The sequence below is a fragment of the Nannospalax galili genome, unplaced genomic scaffold, assembly GCF_000622305.1.
Source record: "Nannospalax galili isolate Female #2095 unplaced genomic scaffold, S.galili_v1.0 scaffold1437, whole genome shotgun sequence".
In the NCBI taxonomy this organism is placed as follows: Eukaryota; Metazoa; Chordata; class Mammalia; order Rodentia; family Spalacidae; genus Nannospalax; species Nannospalax galili.
The window spans coordinates 577855-599447 of NW_008341050.1; the positions used below are offsets into that span (position 1 = coordinate 577855).

At 41.9% G+C, this 21593-nt stretch overlaps 1 protein-coding gene across 2 annotated transcripts in view; it reads left to right on the forward strand.

Moving 5' to 3' along the window:
* The window catches only part of Cfap70 (cilia and flagella associated protein 70), a 77965-nt gene that overhangs the window by 39128 nt on the left and 17244 nt on the right, over positions 1 to 21593 (forward strand). For both annotated transcript variants that reach the window (XM_008836601.3, XM_029565155.1), the window contains 8 exons: positions 990 to 1121; positions 4002 to 4127; positions 7533 to 7666; positions 7773 to 7888; positions 8089 to 8304; positions 17592 to 17750; positions 18728 to 18849; positions 21310 to 21462. In XM_008836601.3, the coding sequence (XP_008834823.1) occupies positions 990 to 1121; positions 4002 to 4127; positions 7533 to 7666; positions 7773 to 7888; positions 8089 to 8304; positions 17592 to 17750; positions 18728 to 18849; positions 21310 to 21462 (1158 nt within the window). The remainder of the gene's footprint in view (positions 1 to 989; positions 1122 to 4001; positions 4128 to 7532; positions 7667 to 7772; positions 7889 to 8088; positions 8305 to 17591; positions 17751 to 18727; positions 18850 to 21309; positions 21463 to 21593) is intronic.

A 21593-nucleotide genomic window follows, 5' to 3' on the forward strand; every position in this document is an offset into this window, starting at 1 on the left:
CTGAACAAAGGATGATTCAAATCCAAGGAGACAGATAATATAAGATTTTATCACACTATTCAGAATCGTGTTTAACTTAAAACTGATGATTGTTTGTTTCTGAAATTTTCCACTTGTTTTCAAGCTGGAGTTGACCATGGATAGGACCATGGCATGTGGATAAAGAAAAACTGCTGTGCTTTTGTAGGTTTTTCTTTTCTTTTTGAGAAAGGGTCTGGCTGGATGGCCTTGGCTGGCTGAAGTTGTGACTGTCTTCCTGACTTTGCCTCCCTGGAGCTGGGTTTAAAGGCATGCAGCACCATCCCCATGTTTCTGTTGCATTTCAGCCTCCTACCTTTGTTTTCTTTGTTGGCTGGTCAGTCATCATCTGAAATAACACTAGACCACACATTCACTTAACAAATGAGGAAACTTCGTATGAAAATCTAATTGATGAGGTTGTACAGTGACAGCATTTGAACCACAATTCTATTCTCTGGACCAAGATGTGACCTTTCTCCTTTCCCCGTAGTGCCTCACATAGCCTCCCAGAAGACTCAACACAGAAACCTGATGCTAGGGTTTCCTTCCCCTCCATGAGCCTCCTCTTGTAGCATGAGCCTTGCCTTCTGCCTGTTACTGAGGAAGTGAAGTCAAGAATTCTGGCAAGCCAGGCTGGGGCACATGTATTTAATAGTAACACTTGGGAGATGGAGGCAGGAGAATCATGAGTTCAAGACCACCTTGGGCTACATAGTGAACACCAGGCCAGCCTGGGCTACATATTAAATTAAAATTTTTTAATTAATCAAAATGATTAAATCAAAATTAAATGAATAATAAATAAAGCCAAGTAGAGCATGTTGACTGAGGAACTATCAGAGAACTGATAGCCTTGTAGTCAACAGGTGAGGAACTGATGGCCATTTGAAGTTTGTGGCCTCGGGAGACCTTGTCAGGGTGCTGTGGGACTATGTCATCAAATGACATTGTGTATGTATGCCTTGTAGCATGCCGTGGTAAAGATTGTGAGAGAAAAGTACTTGAAGACAACAGCCTTTGAAAGCCAGGAGGAACTGCAGACATTCATCAGTGAGCTTTATGTATTCTTGGTAGATCAGATGCATGTGGCTCTAAACCAGGTAGGTGTTGAGAATTATGAACCCCACTTCCCTTGTCAAGCATCAGACTTCTCTTGAAATAGTGCTCCCTTCTTTGGTGATTTTCTTCCTTTATTCAACAAATACTGACTGAGACGTCTATTCTGTACGAAATATTAACAACACATTTTTAAAGATTAACATATTTGGGGAAGAAGGGATATGCTTTTTCAATTTCCTAGAAAAATCAATAACTTTCAAAATTGTGACAGAATTGTTGAAAATAAAGACTATAGAAATTATGAAACAAAATTATTTTGTGGAGCTAGAGACATGGTTCAGCAGTTCACTACCGCAGGCTGTTCTTCCAGAGGATTTGAGTTCCCAGCACCCATATGGTAGCTAATAATCATCCATAACTCCAGTCTCAGGAGATCCAAGGTGCTCTTCCAAACTCCATGTGCATTGTATGTATGGGTGTACTTACATACATGCAAGCAATACACTAATACACATAATAATAATAAATAAAATAATAAATAAAATTCAAACTTAGGAAACCCAAATTTAAAGAAAACAAAAGTTTTTTCTCATTAGAAGTTAGGTGCGATGAATTGAACTATTTATACACTGGAATATAGTGTGATTAAGTTCTTGTTTTGCAAAAAACCCTGACAGAGTCAGGCATGGTGACACATGCCTTTAATCCCAGCACTGGGAAGACAAAGGCAGGCAGATCACTGTGAGATCTAGGCCAGCCTGGACTACATAGCAAGTTCCAGGCCAGCTGGGGCTATAGGGAGACTGTCTCAAAACAAACAAGAGGCTGTAGAGATGGCTCAGTGATTAAGAACACTGACTGCTCTTGCAGAGGGCCCCGGTTCAATTCCCAGCACCCACATGGTGGTTAGCAACCATCTGTAACTCCAGTACCAGGGGATCCGACGCCCTCTCCTGACCTCCATGGGCATTGCACAGCAGAAGTGCACCTACCTACATGCAAGCAATACATTCATATACATAAAATAAAAATAATAAATATTTTAAAAAAGAAAGAAAAGGCAAAATAAATCTGCCAGTAGAATCCTAGGAAGCACCAGCAATTAAGGAAGACGAGTGGAAGAATGGGTCGAAATAAGTGGACTTGTTAAGGAGACAGCAAGAGCAGAAGGCAGTGGTGGTACAGGAACCAGGGAGAAAGAGGCTTAAGAAAATTGATCAACATAGTCAGATACTCCCAGGAATTCAAGAAAAATGAATCTGAGAAGCTTTTGTTGGATTTGGCAATAAGGAGGTTATTGTTAAGCTTTACCTAGGAATTTCATTTACACTGGGAGAATTCAAACTAAAATGAAATGAGGGTCAAATATGTTACTAGCAAACTGATTAATATAAACTCAAGAAGTTGGATGGTGAGGGAAAAAGGAGGAAACAACTTAGAAATAATAGGGCGCTTTAATGTGGAAAAGCCTTGAGCACATACACAGGTTTGGAAATTGGAGGGAGTGAAGTGGAGAAGTTAAAACTGAGGAATGCACTGGGTGATGACTCACACCACCATTCAAGCACTCAAGAGGCTGAGTGAGGCAGGAAGATAATCATGAGCTGGAGGCCAGCCTGGGCTACATAGCGTGTTCCGAGCTATCCTAGGCTACAGTGTGAGACCCTATCTCAAAACAAACAAGAAAATTGAGGAAAGAGACGAGACTATTGATAGTAAACTCAGGGTGTACAAACCTGGTCCAAGAGGACCAAGTTTTGAAATGGAAGGGAGATTTTGTGCTTCTTCCTCTGAGACCAAGAGGAAAGAACTACAAATAGATCCTGAAGTAAACAACTTAGGTCTGGAGTTAAAAGTTGGGGGGTTGGGGGCTGGAGAGATGGTTCAGCTGTTAAGAGCACTACCTGTTCTTGCAGAAGATCCAGGTTCGAATCTCAACACCCCCATGGCAGCTAACAACTGTCTGTAACTCCAGATCCAAGGATCCAACATCTTCTTCTGTCCTCCAAGGGCATTGCACGACATGGGTGCCCTTACCTATGTGCAGGCAATACACGTATACACATAAAATAAAAATAATAAATAAAAAAGGGTTGGGTGTTTAGGCTGGGAATATAGCTCAGTGGTAGAGCATTTACCTAGCATGTGCAAGGCTCTAGGTTCTCTAATACCTTAAAAAAAGGAAGAAGGAAAAGTTGAGGATTTCTTTCCTAATGATGTTTATTTTGTTTTCTTTTCTCTTATTACCTTTCTTTTGAAAGGGTCTCACATATCCCGACTGGCCTTGAACTGACCCTCTTGCCCCATCTCAAGTACTAAAATAACAGGCATGCCTACCATGCTTAGCTTTACTTACTAATTTCTATTACCTTTGTGAGTAAAGTCTTTAATTGAAAGCAGTGGGACCTGGCCTGGTAGCTGCAGGCCTGAAATAAAAGTTTCTCAGGGAGGCTGAGGCTGTAGATTGGAAGTTCAAGGTCTGCATGGTCTACAGAGTGAATTGAAGGCAAGCAGTTGCCTGTGTTCATACATGAATGTGCATACACATTATACACACACAGACATGTGTTATACACACAAACCTCAGTCTCATTTTATTTATTCATTTTTAATTATTTTTATGTGTAGCAGTATTTTGCATATATGTATGTAAGTGCACCACATGCATGCAATGCCTGCAGAAGATGTCAGCACCCTTGGAACTGGAGTTACAGATGGTTGTTAGCTGTCATGTGGATGCTGGGAATGGAACCCAGGTCCTCTGCAAAAGCAGTCAGTGCTCTTAGCCACTGAGGCAGCTCCTTAGCACCCCACCCCATCTCGTTTTAAATGTCATGATTGGATCTTAAATCCAGTTTATTCCCATAATCCTCTCCACGTGTAATTGTTTCATCTTGTTTGCTTGCCGTCTCAATGACAAGACTATGCCAGATGATCTCCAAGGCACTGCCTCAACGATTCACACAAGCACTGAGCAGCTCCAACTCTTTGCATTTGAAGCCGAAGTCAATGAAAACTTTGAAATGGCAGCTGTGTATTATGAAGAGGTAACTAAATGTCGTTTCAGCGAAACTTCTTATTAATGGATTTATGTAAAATTGTAGCTTTTGATTGCTTAGCATCAAACTTGATTGGTGAAGGGATAGACACAGTTCAGTAGAACAGGGACACCAAAAAGAGGCCCACATGAATAAGATGATTTGACTCTATTTTTGTTTTGATTATTTATTTTTATGCTTTTTTGAGACAGCATCTCATGTATCACAGGCTGGCATGTATACGCGAATTCATAATGTAGCCAGATGACCTTGAACTTCTGATCCTCCTGCCTCTACCTTCCCAGTGCTGGGATGACAGGGGCACACCACCACTTTCAGCTCATGTGGTGCTGGGGACATACCACCAGGCCTCGTGCACCCTAGGAAAGTACTCTACCAGCTGAGCTACATCCCCAGTCCAGGTTTTGTTTTTTCAAGACAGGGTTTTCTTACTCTATAGCTCAGGCTGGCCTCTAACTCACAGTGATCCTCCTGCTCCTGAATTCTGGGATTAAAGGAATAAGTCACCATGCCTAACAAGTCATTGGATTTTTTTAAATGTGTATGTGCATTTTGCCTGCATGTATGTAAGTCCACCACATGCATGCAGTGCCCACAGAGACCAGAAAAGAGTGTTGGATTCCCTGGAACTGGAATTACAAAAGGTCGTTAGCTGCCATGTGGGTGCTGAGAACATCAAGTGTTCTTAATTGCTAAGCCATTTTTCTAGCCTCCTCATTTGATTTTTTTAAAAGATGTTTTTATTTTCATTTTATGGGTATGAGTGTTTTGCCTCTATGTATATATGTATATATGTACACCACAGACATATCTGGTGCCCACAGAGGTTAGAAGAGGGCATTGGATCCCCTGAAACTGGAGTTATAGAGAGTTGTGATCTTTCATATAGGTGCTGGGAACTGAATCCTGGTCCTCTGCAAGAGCAGCAGAAGTTCTTAACTGCTAAGCCATCTCTTCAGCTCTTGATTTGTTGGTGTTTGTGTGTATGTTGCATATGTGTGTTTGCATGCACATGAGTTTGTGCAAGTGGAGCCCAGAGACTGATGTTGGGTGCCTTACTTGATTTCTCTCTATCTTATCTATTAAGACAGTATCGTAGTTTGTTTCTCCACTGCTGCGACAAAATATTCTGACAAATACCAACTTGGGAAGGAAAGGGTTTATCTTACATCTCCCAGGTCACAGTACATCAGGGAGCCCAAGGAAGAACTCGGGGCAGGAACCTGGAGGCAGGAGCCATGGAGGAACGCTGCTTCATGGCTTGCTCCCCTGGCCCCTGCTCAGCCTGCTTTCTTATGTAACACAGGCCCATCTGCCCAGGGGTGGCACCATGCACAGTGGGTTGGGCCCTCCCACATCACTCAACAATCAAGAAGGTTCCCCATGGACATAGCCACAGGCCAGTCCAATGAAGGCAATTCCCCAGTTGAGGCTCCCTCAACCCAAGTGTGTCAAGTTGACACTAAAGCTATCCAGCGCAGGCAGGGTCTCTCATTTAAACCCTGAGCTAACCAATTTGGCTAATCTTGCTAGTCAGCTTGCTCTGGGAGTCTCTCCCTCTGCCTCCCACAGGGGGATTACAGACAGGCTACCAGGCCTACCTGGCATTTACATGGGTGCTGGCAATTCAATCTCTGGTCCTAAAGTACTACTGTGCTTTACCCACCACTGAGCCATCTCCCCAGCACTCAGGTCATTTGACTTTATTTATTTATTTATTTATTTATTTATTTATTTATTTATTTATTTATGGCCTGCCTGCATGCATGTAAGTGTACCATGTGCATGTAGTGCCCAGAGGCTAGAAGAGCATGATAGATCCCCTGGAACTGGGATTACAGACAGTTGTTAACTGCCATGTGGGTGCTAGGGACTGAATCTGGCTCCTCTTCAAGGGTCGCTAGTGATTTTAACCACTGAGCCACCTCTCCAGCCAGGTTATATGACTTTTGATGAAGTTGTAAAATAGATTGAATGGAGTAAAGAATTTTTTCTTTCTTTTTTTTTTTGGTCTTTTTGAGACAGGGTCTCCCTGTAGCCCCAGGTGTCCTGGCACTCACTATGTAGACAAGGCTGGCCTCGAACTCACAGAGATCCACCTGCCTCTGCCTCCCAAGTGCTGGGATTAAAGGTGTGCGCCACCACACCCGGCAAATAAAGAATATTTTCAACAAACAGTATTAGAACAATTGACGGTCTACATGTGAAATATATAACCCTAACCTAACTTTAAACATCTTACAAAAACTGATGATAAATAGATAATAAATCAATGTAAAACATGAAACCTTTAGAAGAAAATCTTCTCTACTAGTGTTATATAAAATATTCTTAGATGGGGCTAGAGAGATGGCTCAGCAGTTAAGAGCACTGGCTGCTCTTGCAGAGGTCCTGGGTTTAGTTCACAGCACACACATGATGGCTTTCAGCCTTCTGTAACTCCAGTACCAGAGGATCTGATGCTTTTGCACACACATGGTGTACTTACATACATGCAGGCAAAATACTCATATGCATAAAATAAAAATCAGCCAATCAAAAAATATTAAAAGAATTCTTATACATAAGACCAAAGAATCCCAACACCATGAGGCTGAGGCAGGAGCCACAAATTTGAGAATTTCCTGGGCTATGTCACGAGTGTGACGCAAGCCAGGGCTACAAAAATACAGATTAGGAGACAATGTTCACAGAGCATATGTTTAGCAAACAACTTGTGTCTAGAATATAAAGCTCAAATGCAACATTTTTGTAAAAGCATTTGTTTGAGTATCTGTTTTAATTGTTTCAGGTATACTTAAGAGTGGAATTGCTAATTATATGATAATTCTGTGTTAAAGTTAAATATGATAATTTAACTTTTTAAAGATTTTCATTGGGATTTCTGACAGGGATTCTGTGGATTTGCCTTGGCAGCCTTAACATCTTAACAAACTAAATCTTCCAATTTTTGAATACAGGCTGTCTTTTCATCTATATATGTCTTCTTTAATTTCTATAAAGAATGAGATATAAGTCTCATGAGTTTTCTCAGATTTATAGATAAGTGTATATTTGCCATCTCAAGATTATGGCAAAAATTATTACATATGGTTGATATACCATAAAATGAATAAAGTCTTGGTTGAGTTTAGGCTGACCAGAGAGTAGGAATAAATCTCTTGCAGATTCAATTTTTGTTACTTTAACAATTTTTTTACTACATACTGAAAGCTAAAATAGTACTTGTCCTTGTCATTTGGGCTTCCATGGTAAGTGAACCAGAAATGATGCTTTCTGCTTTCATAGAATTTAGGGTATTTGGGGGAGTGCTTCCTATGTCATGGTATATGCATAAAAAGTAGGTTATATTGTCACAACAACCCTGGCCCTTGTAATACTTCATGTGCCTAGAGACTGGTCCGTGAGCCCCAGAACCTGGATCACTGGCTGGATTATGGTGCATTCTGCCTCCTCACTGAAGACAACATCAAAGCACAGGAGTGTTTTCGGAAAGCCCTTTCCCTGAATGAGAGTCATATCCACAGGTAGAGACGGAAGGGAGATGGAGGAGGAGGGGTAGATGGGAGTCTCTCCCTTAAAGAGACATAGGACTGGACAGAGCTGCTAACCATCCAGGGGGTGTCTTCTCAGCTTGTTGCTGTGTGGTGTCCTCGCTGTCTTGATGGAGCACTATGAGCAAGCAGAGATTTTCTTTGAGGATGCCACATGCTTGGAACCTACCAATGTTATTGCCTGGACTTTACTTGGTATGCTGTTTTCATGTTATATGATTGTTGTTTTTCCCCATTATAAGATTAGCTTTCTCCATGCTTACTCTTCAGTGGCTGAGGATGTGGCTCTTAAATTTTGGTTAAAAAAAATATGACAGATGTAAGTGAAACATTGCCATTCTTCAATTATGATGGTGGAAAGTTAGCTGTTTATCTCAAGGTCTTTATTCCCTCAGGTTTGTTCTATGAAATTCAAAACAATGACATTCGAATGGAAATGGCATTCCATGAGGCATTCAAACAGCTCCAGGCACAGCAAGGGAAGCAGAAGAGCACTGGGACCATAGAGAACTTTGAGGTTGACGAGGGAGTGAAAATGGAGTCCAGCATAGGCCCTTGGGGAACCACAAATGATTCTTCCACAACAGCAATCAAGATGGAGGGCACAACAGGTAGGAGCAGAGAGCAGAGATGGTGAGGGCTGAGGGGCCACTAGGAAGCTTCCGGCCTTGTGAAGCACAGAGCAGGTCCTCAGTAGACACTTGCTCAGTGAATGAGTACTGAAAATTTTAGTTATTTCTGTAAGAACAGGAAAGACTCCTTGCTTCTAAACAACTCATCCTTAGTGCTCTGAAGCCTCTCTTGATACTGTTTTCATCTTACAGAATTTACTCTGTAAGTATCCTTTAAAAAGAAGTTCCATTCTGAGTACTTTTTTTTTTTAAGTAGGATCTCCCTGTAGCCCCAGCTGGCCTAGAACTTGTTATATAGACCCAAGTTGATCTCTATCTCACAGAGATCTTCCTGCCTCTGCTTCCCCAATGCTGGTATTAAAGGTGTGTGCCACTGTGCCTAGCTGTTCTAATATATTTTCATCTGTGCCTTTGCTTGTGTGTTTCATACTTATGTGCATTGTTATTTGATGTGCATAAAAAGTTTAAGTTTGCCTGAGTTACAATTGAAATTTGATAAACTGTACACATTTAAAGTCAGTTTAGTATGTTTTGATGATGTGTACATCCTTGAAGACACCACGTGTGTCCTCACGGTCAATCATGTCTTTATCTGCCCCTATTTTAGACAGCCACAGAGCTGCTGTCACTAAACATGAATTTACATTTTAAAACATTTTTAGTACATTTACTCATCTATTTGGGTTGGGAGAAGCTTGTGCCATGGCACGCATGTGGTAGTCAGAGGACAACCTAAGGGGGTTCTCTCCTTCTACCATGTGGATCCCTGGTATTGAATTCTGGCAGTCAGGACTGACAGCAGGTGCCTTTACCTGCTAAGTCCACCTGAATTTGCACTTTTTTAAAACTCTAGATTTTGGGTTGGAAAGATGGCTCAGCGGTTAAGAACGCTTGCTGTTCTTCCAGAGGACCTGGGTTCAGTTCCCAGCACCTACATAACTGCTAACAACTGTCCATAACTCCGGTTCCAGGGGATCTGATGCCCTCTTCTGATATCCGTGGGCACTGTATGACATGGGTGCACTTGTGTGCATACATGCAGGCAATACACTCATACACATAAAATAATAAATAAAAATTTTTTTAAATTCAAATTGTTTTTAGAACTTCTAGAGGTAAATATGATGACACTTGTGTGTGCTTTTAAATAATTTTTTTTGGTCTTTTTTAAGACAGGGTCTCCTGTAGCCCCAGATGGCCTGGAGCTCACTGTAGACCAGGCTGGCCTTGGACTCACAGAGATTCACCTGCCTCTGCCTCCTGAGTGCTGGGATTGAAGGCGTGCACCACCATGCCTGGTATTTAAATAAATTCTTAAAGCAAGCATAATTATTTTGAGATTTAACCATGCTGTATTGCTTCTATCAGCTACTGTTTTTTTAATTTTATTATTTTTATTTTATGTGTATGGATGTATTGCCTGCACATAGTGCACTGGTGTCATGCAATGCCTGCGAAGGTCAGAAGAGGCTGTCAGATCCCCTGGGACTGGAGTTATGGACAGTTGTTAGCTGTCATGTGGGTGCTGGGATTCGAACCTGGGTCTTCTGTAAGAACAACCAGTATTCTTAACTGCTGAGCCATCTCTCCAGCCCCAAGTTACCATTTTTATAGCACACGGCGCTCAGTGTATAAAGATAGCACATTATGTTTATCTGTTCACCTGTTGGTACATATTTGGATTGTTTCCACATTGGGGCTATCGAAATAAAACTACTGATGACATCTGCCTACAGATTTTTGTGTGAATATTTTTTCATTTCTCTTGGATAAATACCTAGGATTGAAAATCTGAAACCATGGATAATTTAGCAATGTGGTTTTTATTTTCTAAGTATTTAGAGATTTTTTTCAAGCTGCCCTTGTTTTTTGAATTTCTAATATACTATCATTATGGTAAGAAAATAAACTTTGTATAATTTGAATCCTTTAAAAAGCATTGAGACTTATTTTATGGTCCAGTTTTATGCTCTGTCTTGGTAAACACCCCATCTGCCCCTGAGCGTGTCTTTTCTCTTGAGTAGAATGTTTTGCAGATGTGGATGGGGCCTTCTTAGCCAAGTGTGCTCAGTTCTATTACCTTTGTAATCTTGTGTCTTTGAAATTTAGGGATTTATTTTAAGACACAGTTAGCCTTGAGCTTGCCAAGTAACCCAGGTTGTCCTTGAACTTGTCATATAGCCCAGGCTGGCCTTGAATTTGATATTTTTTCTGCTTCTGTCTCCCAAGTTCTGGGCTCAAAGTCATGTGCCACCATCTGACTATAGATTTAGAAGCTTTTACTCTTCAAGTCATATTTCCTTCAATTAACTTTATAATTGTTTCATATTTAGATCTCTGTCTATAGAGATTTTATTTATTTTAGTATTTTTTAAATATTTTATTTAAGCCGGGCGTGGTGGAGCATGCCTGTAGTCCCAGCACTTGGGAGGTAGAGGCAGGCGGATCTCTGTGAGTTCAAGGCCAGCCTGGTCTACATAGTGAGTTCCAGGACAGCTGGGGCTACAGGGTGACCCTGTCTCAAAAAGACCAAAAGAAAAAAATTTTATTTATTATTTTTATTTTATGTGTACGAATGTATTACTTGCATGTCTGTAAGTGCACGTCTGTCGTGCAATGCCTGCAGAGGTTAGAAAAGGGTGTCAGATCCCCAGGACCTGGAGTTAAGACAATTGTTAGCTGCCATGTGGGTGCTGGGAATTGACCCAGCACTTGGGAGGCAGAGGCAGGTGGATCTCTGTGAGTTCAAGTCCAGCCTGGTCTACATAGTGAGTTCCAGGACAGCTGGGGCTACAGGGAGACCCTCCTTCAAAAAGAAGAAAGAAAGAAAGAAAGAAAGAAAGAAAGAAAGAAAGAAAGAAAGAAAGAGAAAGAAAAAGAAAGAAAGAAAGCAGGTTGAGCAGGGGCCAGGGGAACAAGCCACCTCATGGCCTGAGCTCCAGTTCCTGCCCTGAGTTCCTACCTTGGGCTCCCTGATGAACTGTGACCTGGAAGATGTAAGCTGAATAAACCCTTTCCTCCCCAAGTTGGTATTGGTCAGAGTGTTTTGAAATTGGTACCGAGAGTGGGGTACTGCTGTGACAGACCTGACAGTGTTTCGGGGAGGATTGTGGAAGCATTCGGAACTTTGGACTGGAAAAGTCAGTGAGCGCTTAAGAGTTTGTTGCTGTGGAACTTGGAACAGTTATGCTGAAAGAGTTGCGGATGGTGGAGGCCTGGATTGTGAAGCTTCAAAGGGAAGCAGAGACTATCAGGGCTCTTTGTGTGACATTTTGAATTGAGAACCTGTGGGTTCTGGTCAGCTGGAGCTGAAGAAACAGCTGTGATTAAGAAGAGACCAGAACCTAAAGTAAAACCTTTGCTTTACTGGGACAATTGATGCTGGTTAGCTGGGGCTGAAAAATCAGCTGTAAGTAACAAGAGACCAGCATCACTGTGGTGAAATCTTCACCCACACCCAATCAGGACCATGTGTGGCCCCTCCCATTTCACCAGGGCTAGACCTCTCTGCCCTACAGTAGGGGCTGAGACCTTAGCAGACTGCCTGAGAGTACCTGGATCTGGCCTCCACCTGGTGGTGAACTTCCCCAAATTGTGCCATGCCCAATCCACTAATTGGGACCATGTGAGGCCCCTCCCACTTTGCTAGGGATAGACTTCTCTGCCCTACAGTAGGGGTTGAGACCTTAGCAGACAGACTGAGAGTGCCAAAATCAGGCCTCACATTAGCGAACTCCCCAAATTGTGCTGTTAGTGTCCACTAGTGGGGTCCAAATGTTAGAAGGAAGACTGAATGTACCTGACTGGAGCCTGACTTGGGCCTGTGTGGGAGTTCCTGAGTAACTGATCTGAAGCCATCAGCTCCCTCCTATATAAAATCTGAGATAACCTGAAACCTAGACCAACCAGCTTTACATACCCAATAAGAAAACAACCAAGGCACTCCAATAATACAAACAGAAGCAGACTTCAACTCAACAAAGGAAGGCTTGCGTTTCATCCCAGAATCACAAACAACAAAAGAAATTCACATACCAAAATCACAATGGAAAAATAATAATGTGGAAAACCAAAACAGTATGTTCCCACCAAATCCCACTAGTCCTGTAGAAGAATTCTACTAGGATAACCCCCTAGGGACACAGAATTTAAAAGAACAGTCATAAACATGATCAAGGAATTCAATGAATTTAAAGAACACACAAGGGGCTGGAGAGATGGCTCGGCGGTTAAGAACACTGTTCTAGCAGAAGACCTGGATTTGAATCCCAGCACCCACGTGGCAGCTAACAACTGTCCGTAACTCCAGTTCCAGGGGATCTGACAGCCTCTTCTGTCCTTCTCTGGCATTGCACGACACCGGTGCACTCACCTACATGCAGGCAATACACACATACACATAAAAATAATAAATAAAATATAAAAAATAAATAAAGAAAGAACACACAAACAAACCAAAGAACTAAAAGAAGATAGGGACAAACTTCTGACTGAATTCACAAGAGAGATAGAAATATTGAAGAAAATTCAGGCTGAAATGAAGAAGGAAATGAAAAACTCAATAAGCCAATTTGAAACAACAGGAGAAAGCCTTACCAACAGAATGAATGAAATGGAAAACAGAACATCAACACTGAGGATAAAGCTGAAGAACTGGCCCTCTCAAACAAAGATTATGAAAAATTTTAAAAACAAACAGGAATGGTATATGCAGGAAATGTGGGACACCACAAAAAGACCAATCTACGGCATCATAGGCATAAAAGAAGGAGAAAAATTTCAGGTTCTTAAATAGGATTCTAGAAGAGAAGTTCCCAAAATTAAGGAAAGATATTCCTATTAAAATACAAGAAGCACATAGAACACCAAATAGACAGGACCAGAAAAGAAACTCTCCATGGCATATCATAGTAAAAAACACATTAAATATACAGAAAAAAGAGAGAATACTGAAAGCAGCAAAAGAAAAACAAGTCACATAAAAAGGAAAGCCCATCAGAATTACAGCTGACTTATCAATGCAAACTGTGAAAGCCAGAAGAGCCTGGACCAAGGTATTCCCAGTTCTAAACAACCATAGATGCCAACCCAGAATACTTTACCCAGCAAAAATGTCTATTATAATTGAAGGGAAAGGAAAAATCTTCCACTACATAGATAGGCTGAAAGAATACATGTCTACAAAACCAGCCCTTCAAAGAATACTTGAAGCAATACAAAGAATGGAGAAACATACTACTGTACCCCAACGGAAAGAAACTAAATGAAGATATAATTGTGGAAACACAAAATTAGACAAAGAATGCAAACAGTAATCAAAATGATGGCAACCAATACACATCATTCAATAATAAATTTAAATATCAATGGACTGAACTCCCCAGTCAAAGACACATGCTAGTTGAATGGATTAAGAAAGAAAATCCATCTTTTTGCTGTCTGCAAGAAACCCATCTCACCTTCAAGGACAGGCACTACCTTAAGTGAAAGGATGGAAAAGAATATTTCAAGCAAATTGGCACTAAGAAACAAGCAGGGGTTGCATTCTAATGTCTGACAAAATAGACTTCAAACTAAAATTAATCAAAAGAGATAAAGGGGTTCACTCCATTCTGATCAAAGGAACAATTAACCAAGAAGACATTACAATCATGAACATATATGCACCAAACTCTGGTGCACCCAAATTCATAAAAACAGTATTACAGGACTTTAAGACACAGATTAATCCCAACTCAGTAATAGTAGGGGACTTCAATATCCCACTGTCTCCATTAGACAGGTCAACTGGACAGAGAAAAAACAGAGAGACATCTGAATTAAATGATACATCAATGGACCTAACAGACATCTACCAAATATTCCACCCAAGCACCAAAGAATATACGTCCCCCCCCCTTTTTTTTTTAGTGTTTTTGAGACAGGGTCTCCCCAGCTGGACTGGAACTCTCTATGTAGACCAGGCTGGCCTCAAACTCTCAGAGATCCACCTGCCTCTGCCTTCTGAGTGCTGAGATTAAAGGTGTGTTCCACCATGCCTGGCAAGAATGTACTTTCTATTCAGCACCCAATGGAACTTTCTCAAAAATTGACCATATATGAGACACAAAACAAACCTCAACAAATACAAAAAAATTGAAATAATTCCATGCATTCTATCAGACCACAACACAATAAAGTTTTAACATCAACAGCAGAAGAAGGCCTAGTAACTACATAAACTCACAGAGACTAACAAACTCCTGAATGATGAGTGGGTCAAAGGAGAAATTAAGAAAGAAATAAAAGTATTCCTGGAATTAAACGAAATGGACAATACAACACAACAAAACCTTTGGGACACTTAAAAAGCAGTCCTAAGAGGGAAGTTTATAGCTTTAAGTGCCTACATTAAAAAACAGCTGGGCATGGGCGTATGCCTTTAATCCCAGTGTATTGCCTGCATGTATGAGTGCACCCGTGTCATGCAATGCCACGGAGGTCAGAAGAACTGGAGTTAATGACTGTTCATAGCTGCCGTGTGGGTGCTGGGAATCGAACCTGGGTCCTCTGCAAGAGCAGTCAGTGCTCTTAACTGCTGAGCCATCTCTCCAGCCCCAAGATCAACAGTTTAAGCAGACCCATAACATATAAGGAAATCAAAGGTGCCTGGGACCCTTCCCATACAAACCTTCAGCAATGGTGTCAGCATGCATGAAACCTTTGCAAACTTAAGCAGACAAAAACCCATCAGAGAACTGTGGAAATGAACTGCAGGCCCCAAACTTGGTTGAAGAATTATTGACAGCTGATTACTGCTGGGTGAGGAAGAGCTGATCTTCTTAAAGGGAGGGACTCTAGAAAGGCTGACTAAACCCCAGTGGATGAACTCACACCGAGGGACATCTGGGGACACTAATTTTACATGACAGACCTTAACACAAATGACAGAATGTATGAACTCTAGTGGGGGGCTATGGGAGGGTGCCAAAGTTGAAAGGGGTGTAAAGATGATTTTCTGTATAAAATACATAAAAATTCAATAAAAAATAAAACAGTGAAGCTTATCATATTGAAATTTTGGGGAAACAGAACACTTCTGCAGTTTAAAATCCAGTTCAGATATAAAGGATGGGAGTTTCTCAAAAACAAAGCTGCCTACTAGACTGGACTATTTCTTCATATTTTGAAATCATTTCTAATTTAATGTTTTTCAAATTTTTATTACAGAAAACTTTAAGTTTAAACACATAAGACTTTTTTTTTTTTTTTTTGAGACAGGGTCTCCCTGTAGCCCCAGCTGGCCTGGAACTCACTATGTAGACCAGGCTGGCCTTGAACTCACAGAAATCCCTCTGCCTCCCGAGTGCTGGGTTTAAAGGCATGTGCCACCACCCAGCCTAATAGACACATAAGACTGGAATAAAAAAAAAAAAAGTAAAACATTTGCCTGTCTGCCATGTAAATTCAGGAGTTAACATATCATCATATATATAATGAAATGTGCTCTAAGGAAGTAGGAATATGTTTTTATTCCTAAGTGATGTATGCAATGTAGCCCCAGCTGGCCTGGAATTCATTTTGTAGACCAGGCTGGCCTCAATCTCACAGAGGTCCTCCTGCTTCTGCCTCCTGAGTGGTGGGATTAAAGGTGGGTGCCCAGTCTATTTTTCCATCTTTTATAGAATCATATTTTCATTTCTTTCACTTAGTACCTGTTCTTCCTCTCATTGAGGTTCTAAGTGTTTTCTTCTCTTACCTCTCCTCCACTGGGTTTATTACTTTCATATCTTCTACATACTAGCTGTTATTTATTTCTATAAAGTTTTCTTTCCTGGGGCTGGAGAGATGGCTCAGCAGTTAAGAACACTGACTGTTCTTGCAGAAGACCCAGTGCCCACATGGCAGCCAACAACTGTCCATAACTCCAGTTCCAGGGGATCCAACAGCCTCCTCTGTCCTCCGTGGGCATTGCACAACATGGTTGAACTTACTTACATGCAGGCATAACACTCATACACATAAAATAAAAATAATAAATAAAATATTTAAAAAAGTTTTCTTCCTACTGTTACTTCTTTTTAAGCACCAACATATGATGAGGAGATTCCTTTCCTTTCAGGCCTTTACTGTTATCTAAAAATGTATTTGTCAGGCTGGAAAGAGGGCTCAGCAGTTAAAAGCTTATACTGCTCTCTAGAAGACCTAAGTTCAAATCCCAGCACTCCATCAGATGGCTCACAACTGCCTGTAACTCTAGCTTCTGGGGATCTGACACCCTCTTCTGGCTTCTATGGGCACTGCACTCATGTTCATGTGTTCACATGTCTGCAGACATACACACTTGTACATAATATAAAACATCATTTAAAACTTTTATTTTTTGTTATTTTCTATTTTTATGTGTATGAATGTTTTGCTTGCATGGAAGTAAGTACATCCTTGTGTGCAATGCCTGCAGAGGCCAGAATAGGCCATTGGGTCCCCTGGAACTGGAGTTATGGATGGTTCTTATCAGCCATGTGGGTGCTAGGAATCAAACTCAGGTCCTCTGGAAGAGCAGTCAGTGCTCTTAACTAATGAGCCATCTCTCCAGTTCCCCAAAATAAATCAAAGTTTTAGCCGGGTGTGGTGGCACATGTCTTTAATCCCAGGTGGATCTCTGTGAGTTTGAGGCCGGCCTGGTCTCCATGTTGAATCCAGGACAGCTGGGGCTTCAGGGAGACCCTGTCTCAAAAAGACAAAAAACAACAACAACAAAGTTTTAAGAAATGTGATTCTCTTCTCATCTGGATTTCCAAGGTTCTGGATTTAGCAGTAACTTTTGTTTGATGTTATCATGATGGGGGCTGAGAGCCTGGCTGGTGGGGCTCCTGGTGACAGGAGCTGTGCTAGCAGTTTGCTTGGTGCTCTTTGTTCACAAGTATCAGCAGTTTTTTAAAAAATATTTTCTTATTTTTATTTTATGTATGAGTGTATTGCCTGCATGTATGTGAGTGCACCCGTGTTGTGCAATGCCGCAGAGGTCAGAAGAGGGCTTCGGATTCCCCTGGAACTGGAGTTAAGGATGATTTGTAGCTGCCATGTGGGTGCTGGGAATCAAACCCGGGTCCTCTGCAGGAGCAGTCAGTGCTCTTAACCACTGAGCCATCTCTCTAGGCCCCAGTTTAGCCTGCTCTGTCATGGAGTATTTAGGGGATGTGTTTATTATTCTTTGCACATCTTATTTCCCATCCTAATCTTTCAATGCCCAAAGGAGGAATCTTTTTTTTTATGACCTGGTGTAGGACCTGGTGCCGCATTGTCCAGTTTATATGAATTTCTTGAAGAATCTTCTAAGCTGCAGCCTGAGTCCCAGGAGCCAATGCTAATTTCACAATCTCTGGAGCCATCTCCTGTTCATAAATCATCCAATGTGCTATTAAAAGAGATAACAGCAAAAAAAGGTAACTTAGGAATAAGTATTTCCACTTGAATGAGGGACATAAAGCAGATAAGGATGAAGGTTCCTGATTATCAAGGTGGCAATCCTGATGTGTCTGAAATCATGCTGAGCACATTTTTCCACATTAATCTGGTCTCTGAAATCTAAACTCAGTAATGGAACTCCTTTGATAAGTATGAATTCTAATTTAGCTCACACAAGTAGCCAACAAACCTGTGACTTTCCAGTAAGTCTTATTTTCAAAATGCCTATAAATTGTGTTTTGAAGTCAAGGAGGTCTGAATACTTTTAAAATTAGTGTATTCTGTGTGTGTAATGTGTGTGTGTGTGTTTGTGTGTGTGTGTGTGTGTGCGCACTCATACTTGTGGGTGCTAGACGACAGTGTTAACTATCTTTCTTAGTTTTCCACCTTGTCGGGGGTTTTTTTGTTTGTTGTTTTGGCAAGGTCTCCCTGTAGCCCCAGGTAGCTTGGAACTCACTATAGAGCAAACTGGCCTCAATTTCACAGGGATCTACCTGCCTCTGCCTGCTGAGTGCTAAGATTAAAGTCATGCATGACCACGCCCTGCTCCACCTTGCTTTGTGAATCAGGGTCTCTCACTGAACCTGGAGTTCCCTGATTCAGCTATCCTGACTAGCCAGTGAGCTCCAGGATCAGCCTACTTTTGCTGCCCCAGCTTTGAGATTACAGTGACACACCACTGTGCCCAGCTTTTTAGGTGGGTGATGGGGATTGAAGTCATGACTCAACTGAATACTTTAGAAACCCTTTCATTTGATTGGGACTCACCTTTGGATAGTAACCCATAGACTTAGCTCGAGGACCTTTGTGTTCCTCTCTCTGTGTATTGCTTTAGAGATTCTGGTTTTTATCACATCTTTGATCAGAGTATTCACCAAACTGTATTACCATGTCTGAGCTTCTGACATTTTTTCCCCTTTGCATCTGATCTTCTATCCTGTTAATATATTTTCAGAAACGTTAAAATGCCAAGATTCAGCAGCCTGTTTGCATTCTGCCTCTTATAGTGGTTCCCAAACTCCTGGCACAATCTTCATGGAGACCATACGCTTCTTGATGAAAGTCAATGCTGTGCAGGTCAGAATATTTTGCAAAAGGATAAGTAGATGGACTTGTGTGAACTCTGTATTCTATCCAGACCAGTATCTTTGCAAGCTTAAATATGTGTGAAGCAGAAACTAAACGTAATTTTTTGGTGCTAGGGATTGAACCCAGGGCCTCATGCATGCTAAACACATATACTTTTTTGTTTTTTGGTCTTTTTGAGACAGGATCTCCCTGTAGCCCCAGCTGGCCTGGAACTCACTATGAGGACTAGGCTGGCCTTGAACTCACAAAGATCTGCCTGCCTCTGCCTCCCAAGTGCTGGGATTAAAGGTGTGCGCCACCATGCCTGGCAGAAATATACTTTTAAGAGCATTTTTTGTTCTGTTTTGAGGAAGGGTCTCACTATGTAGCTTCAGCGGAACTGGAACTTGCTCTGTACACCAGGCTGGCCTCAAACTCACAGAGATCCAGCTGCCTGTACCTCCTGAGTACTGGGATTAAAGGCATGTGCCACCATGCCCTCTTTAAGAGAATTTGTAAGGCAAATGTGAGGAGCATGCAAATATAAACCACTCTCCACAGATGCTATCAGAACCGTCACTGCCTCTCCTTCCTGTAGAATGCTGGCAGATCAAAGTCAGACCCAAGTATGCATGTGGGAGTTAGGACAACTTGAAGGAGTCAGCCCTCTTTCCACCATGTGGGTTCTAGGGATCAAACCCAGGTTGTCAGGCTTGGTCACAAGTGCCTTTACCCTAGGAGCCATCTCACCAGTTCCTGATCGCTTTTTAAAAAAAATTTTATTTATTATTTTTATTTTATGGGTATGTGTGTATTGCCCATGTGTTGGTAAGTGCACCTGTGTCGTGCATTGCCCGGGGAGGACAGAAGAGGCTGTTGGATCCCCTGGAACCGGAGTTATGGACAGTTGTTAGCTGCCATGTGGGTGCTGGGATTTGAACCTAGGTCTTCTGCAAGAACAATCAGTGTTCTTAACTGCTGAGCCATCTCTCCAGCCCTCCGGATCTCTTTCTTATGGGAATTTATGAGTGTTGGGGGTTCACAGGAGCCTGATGATACTCTTTTTTTCCCTTCTAGGTCCTCACCAATTGAAAACATACAGAATGTTAGGTGTGGGAGGGTTAAAATATTAAATTATTTTCACTGGAAAAGTAGACTCTAGGGCTGGTAAGGTGACTCTGTGGGTAAAGGCACTTACCACAAAGCCTGATGGTATGATTTAGAGCCTTGGAACTACATGGAGGAAGATGAGAACCAACTCCTGTGGAGTTGTTCTCTGACCTCCACATGCGCACGGTGACGTGTACATGCCCCTATCCACCCACTTACACATACTCATATACACAGAATAAATCAATTTAGAAATTTTTTAACAACTGGGCTAGAGAATGTGACTGTTCTCAGATTTTCTTCCCCACACAGTCACAGGTGGATGTAACCCTCCTCCCAGAATTAGAAGCTTATCTTACAAGCACACACCTACACTAGAGGCATATCCATGAGCAAGTGATGGGAGTTGTTGCTGACCCTGCAGGAGCTCATGTCTATCTTGAGGGCCTGTAAGCTCAAGAAAGGGTAAAAATTATGAACCAGGTGGGATATACCACCTTAAGCAGGAGCCTTTGGCACATGAATTCTTCCTAACAAGCTCTCTCCTCAATGCAATAAATCCTATCTCCCAGGTCAGTGAGGCAGAAGGCAGGCAGGGAACAGCTGCAGTTGCTCTCCCCATGATCTCCTAGAAGGTGTCCATATTAGTAGTGGTTTCTGTATTACAAGCTGAGCTGAGAACAGACTGAAAGTGAAAACAGTGTCAGGGTGCCCCTTCAGCTTAGCAAGCATGTCTGACCGCATGAAACTTGTAGGTCTTATAAACTGTGCAAGAAAAAAAAATGCCTCAAATGCAAAGCTTGCAAGCACAAATACTTAGTGGTACAACAAAGTAGATATTTCTTTTGGGGGGCAGTCTTTTCTTTTAGACAGGGTCTCCCTGCAGCCCCAGCTGGCCCGGAACTCACTATGTAGACCATGCCCCGCCTCAAAGTAGATATTTCTATCTGTAAGATCCCAAGTGTTAGCATTTTAGAGAGGCAAGTTTCACCTCACTGTTAAGTCTTACAATGTCAGCTGTTTGGATGTTACTTCATGTGAAAAGAGGGTGGTTGATGAGGTGCTTTGGGTGCCGCATGGTAAATACAGCCAGTATGATGGCAGCAAGACCAGCATTTGTACAACCAACCTGGCAGTATCTCTTGGAAATGTCTGCATTTGGTAACTGAGTGGCTGGGATAATAGAGCATGGGGTTCTGAATGTTTGCAGTTCACCCCTCACCCTTTGGAATTGAACATAATTTTGTTCTATAAAAGACTCATTATTTATTATTGGAGCCTGAATCCCTCCACCCTGAATGTCATGGGACCAACATGGTGCGGCCACTTCTATGTTCTTTATCTTGGATTTCCTTGCAGTTTGTGCACAGAGTTCTGGCACACGAGCTGTTGTGCCCTCAAGGAGGACCCAGCTGTGAGTATTACTTGGTCCTGGCCCAGACACACCTTCTCAAGAAGGATTTTGCCAAGACAGAGGAATACCTTCAACAAGCATCCCAGATGGACTACCTGGTATTGATTTTATAGACAGAGCCTCCCAAATGGGCGAGGGGGTGAGCAGGCTTTATTAAAAGATGACAGCCAGGGTACCTAATGTGTGCCTGCAGTCTCAGCTACTTGGAGGACTGCTTGAGTGCAGGAGT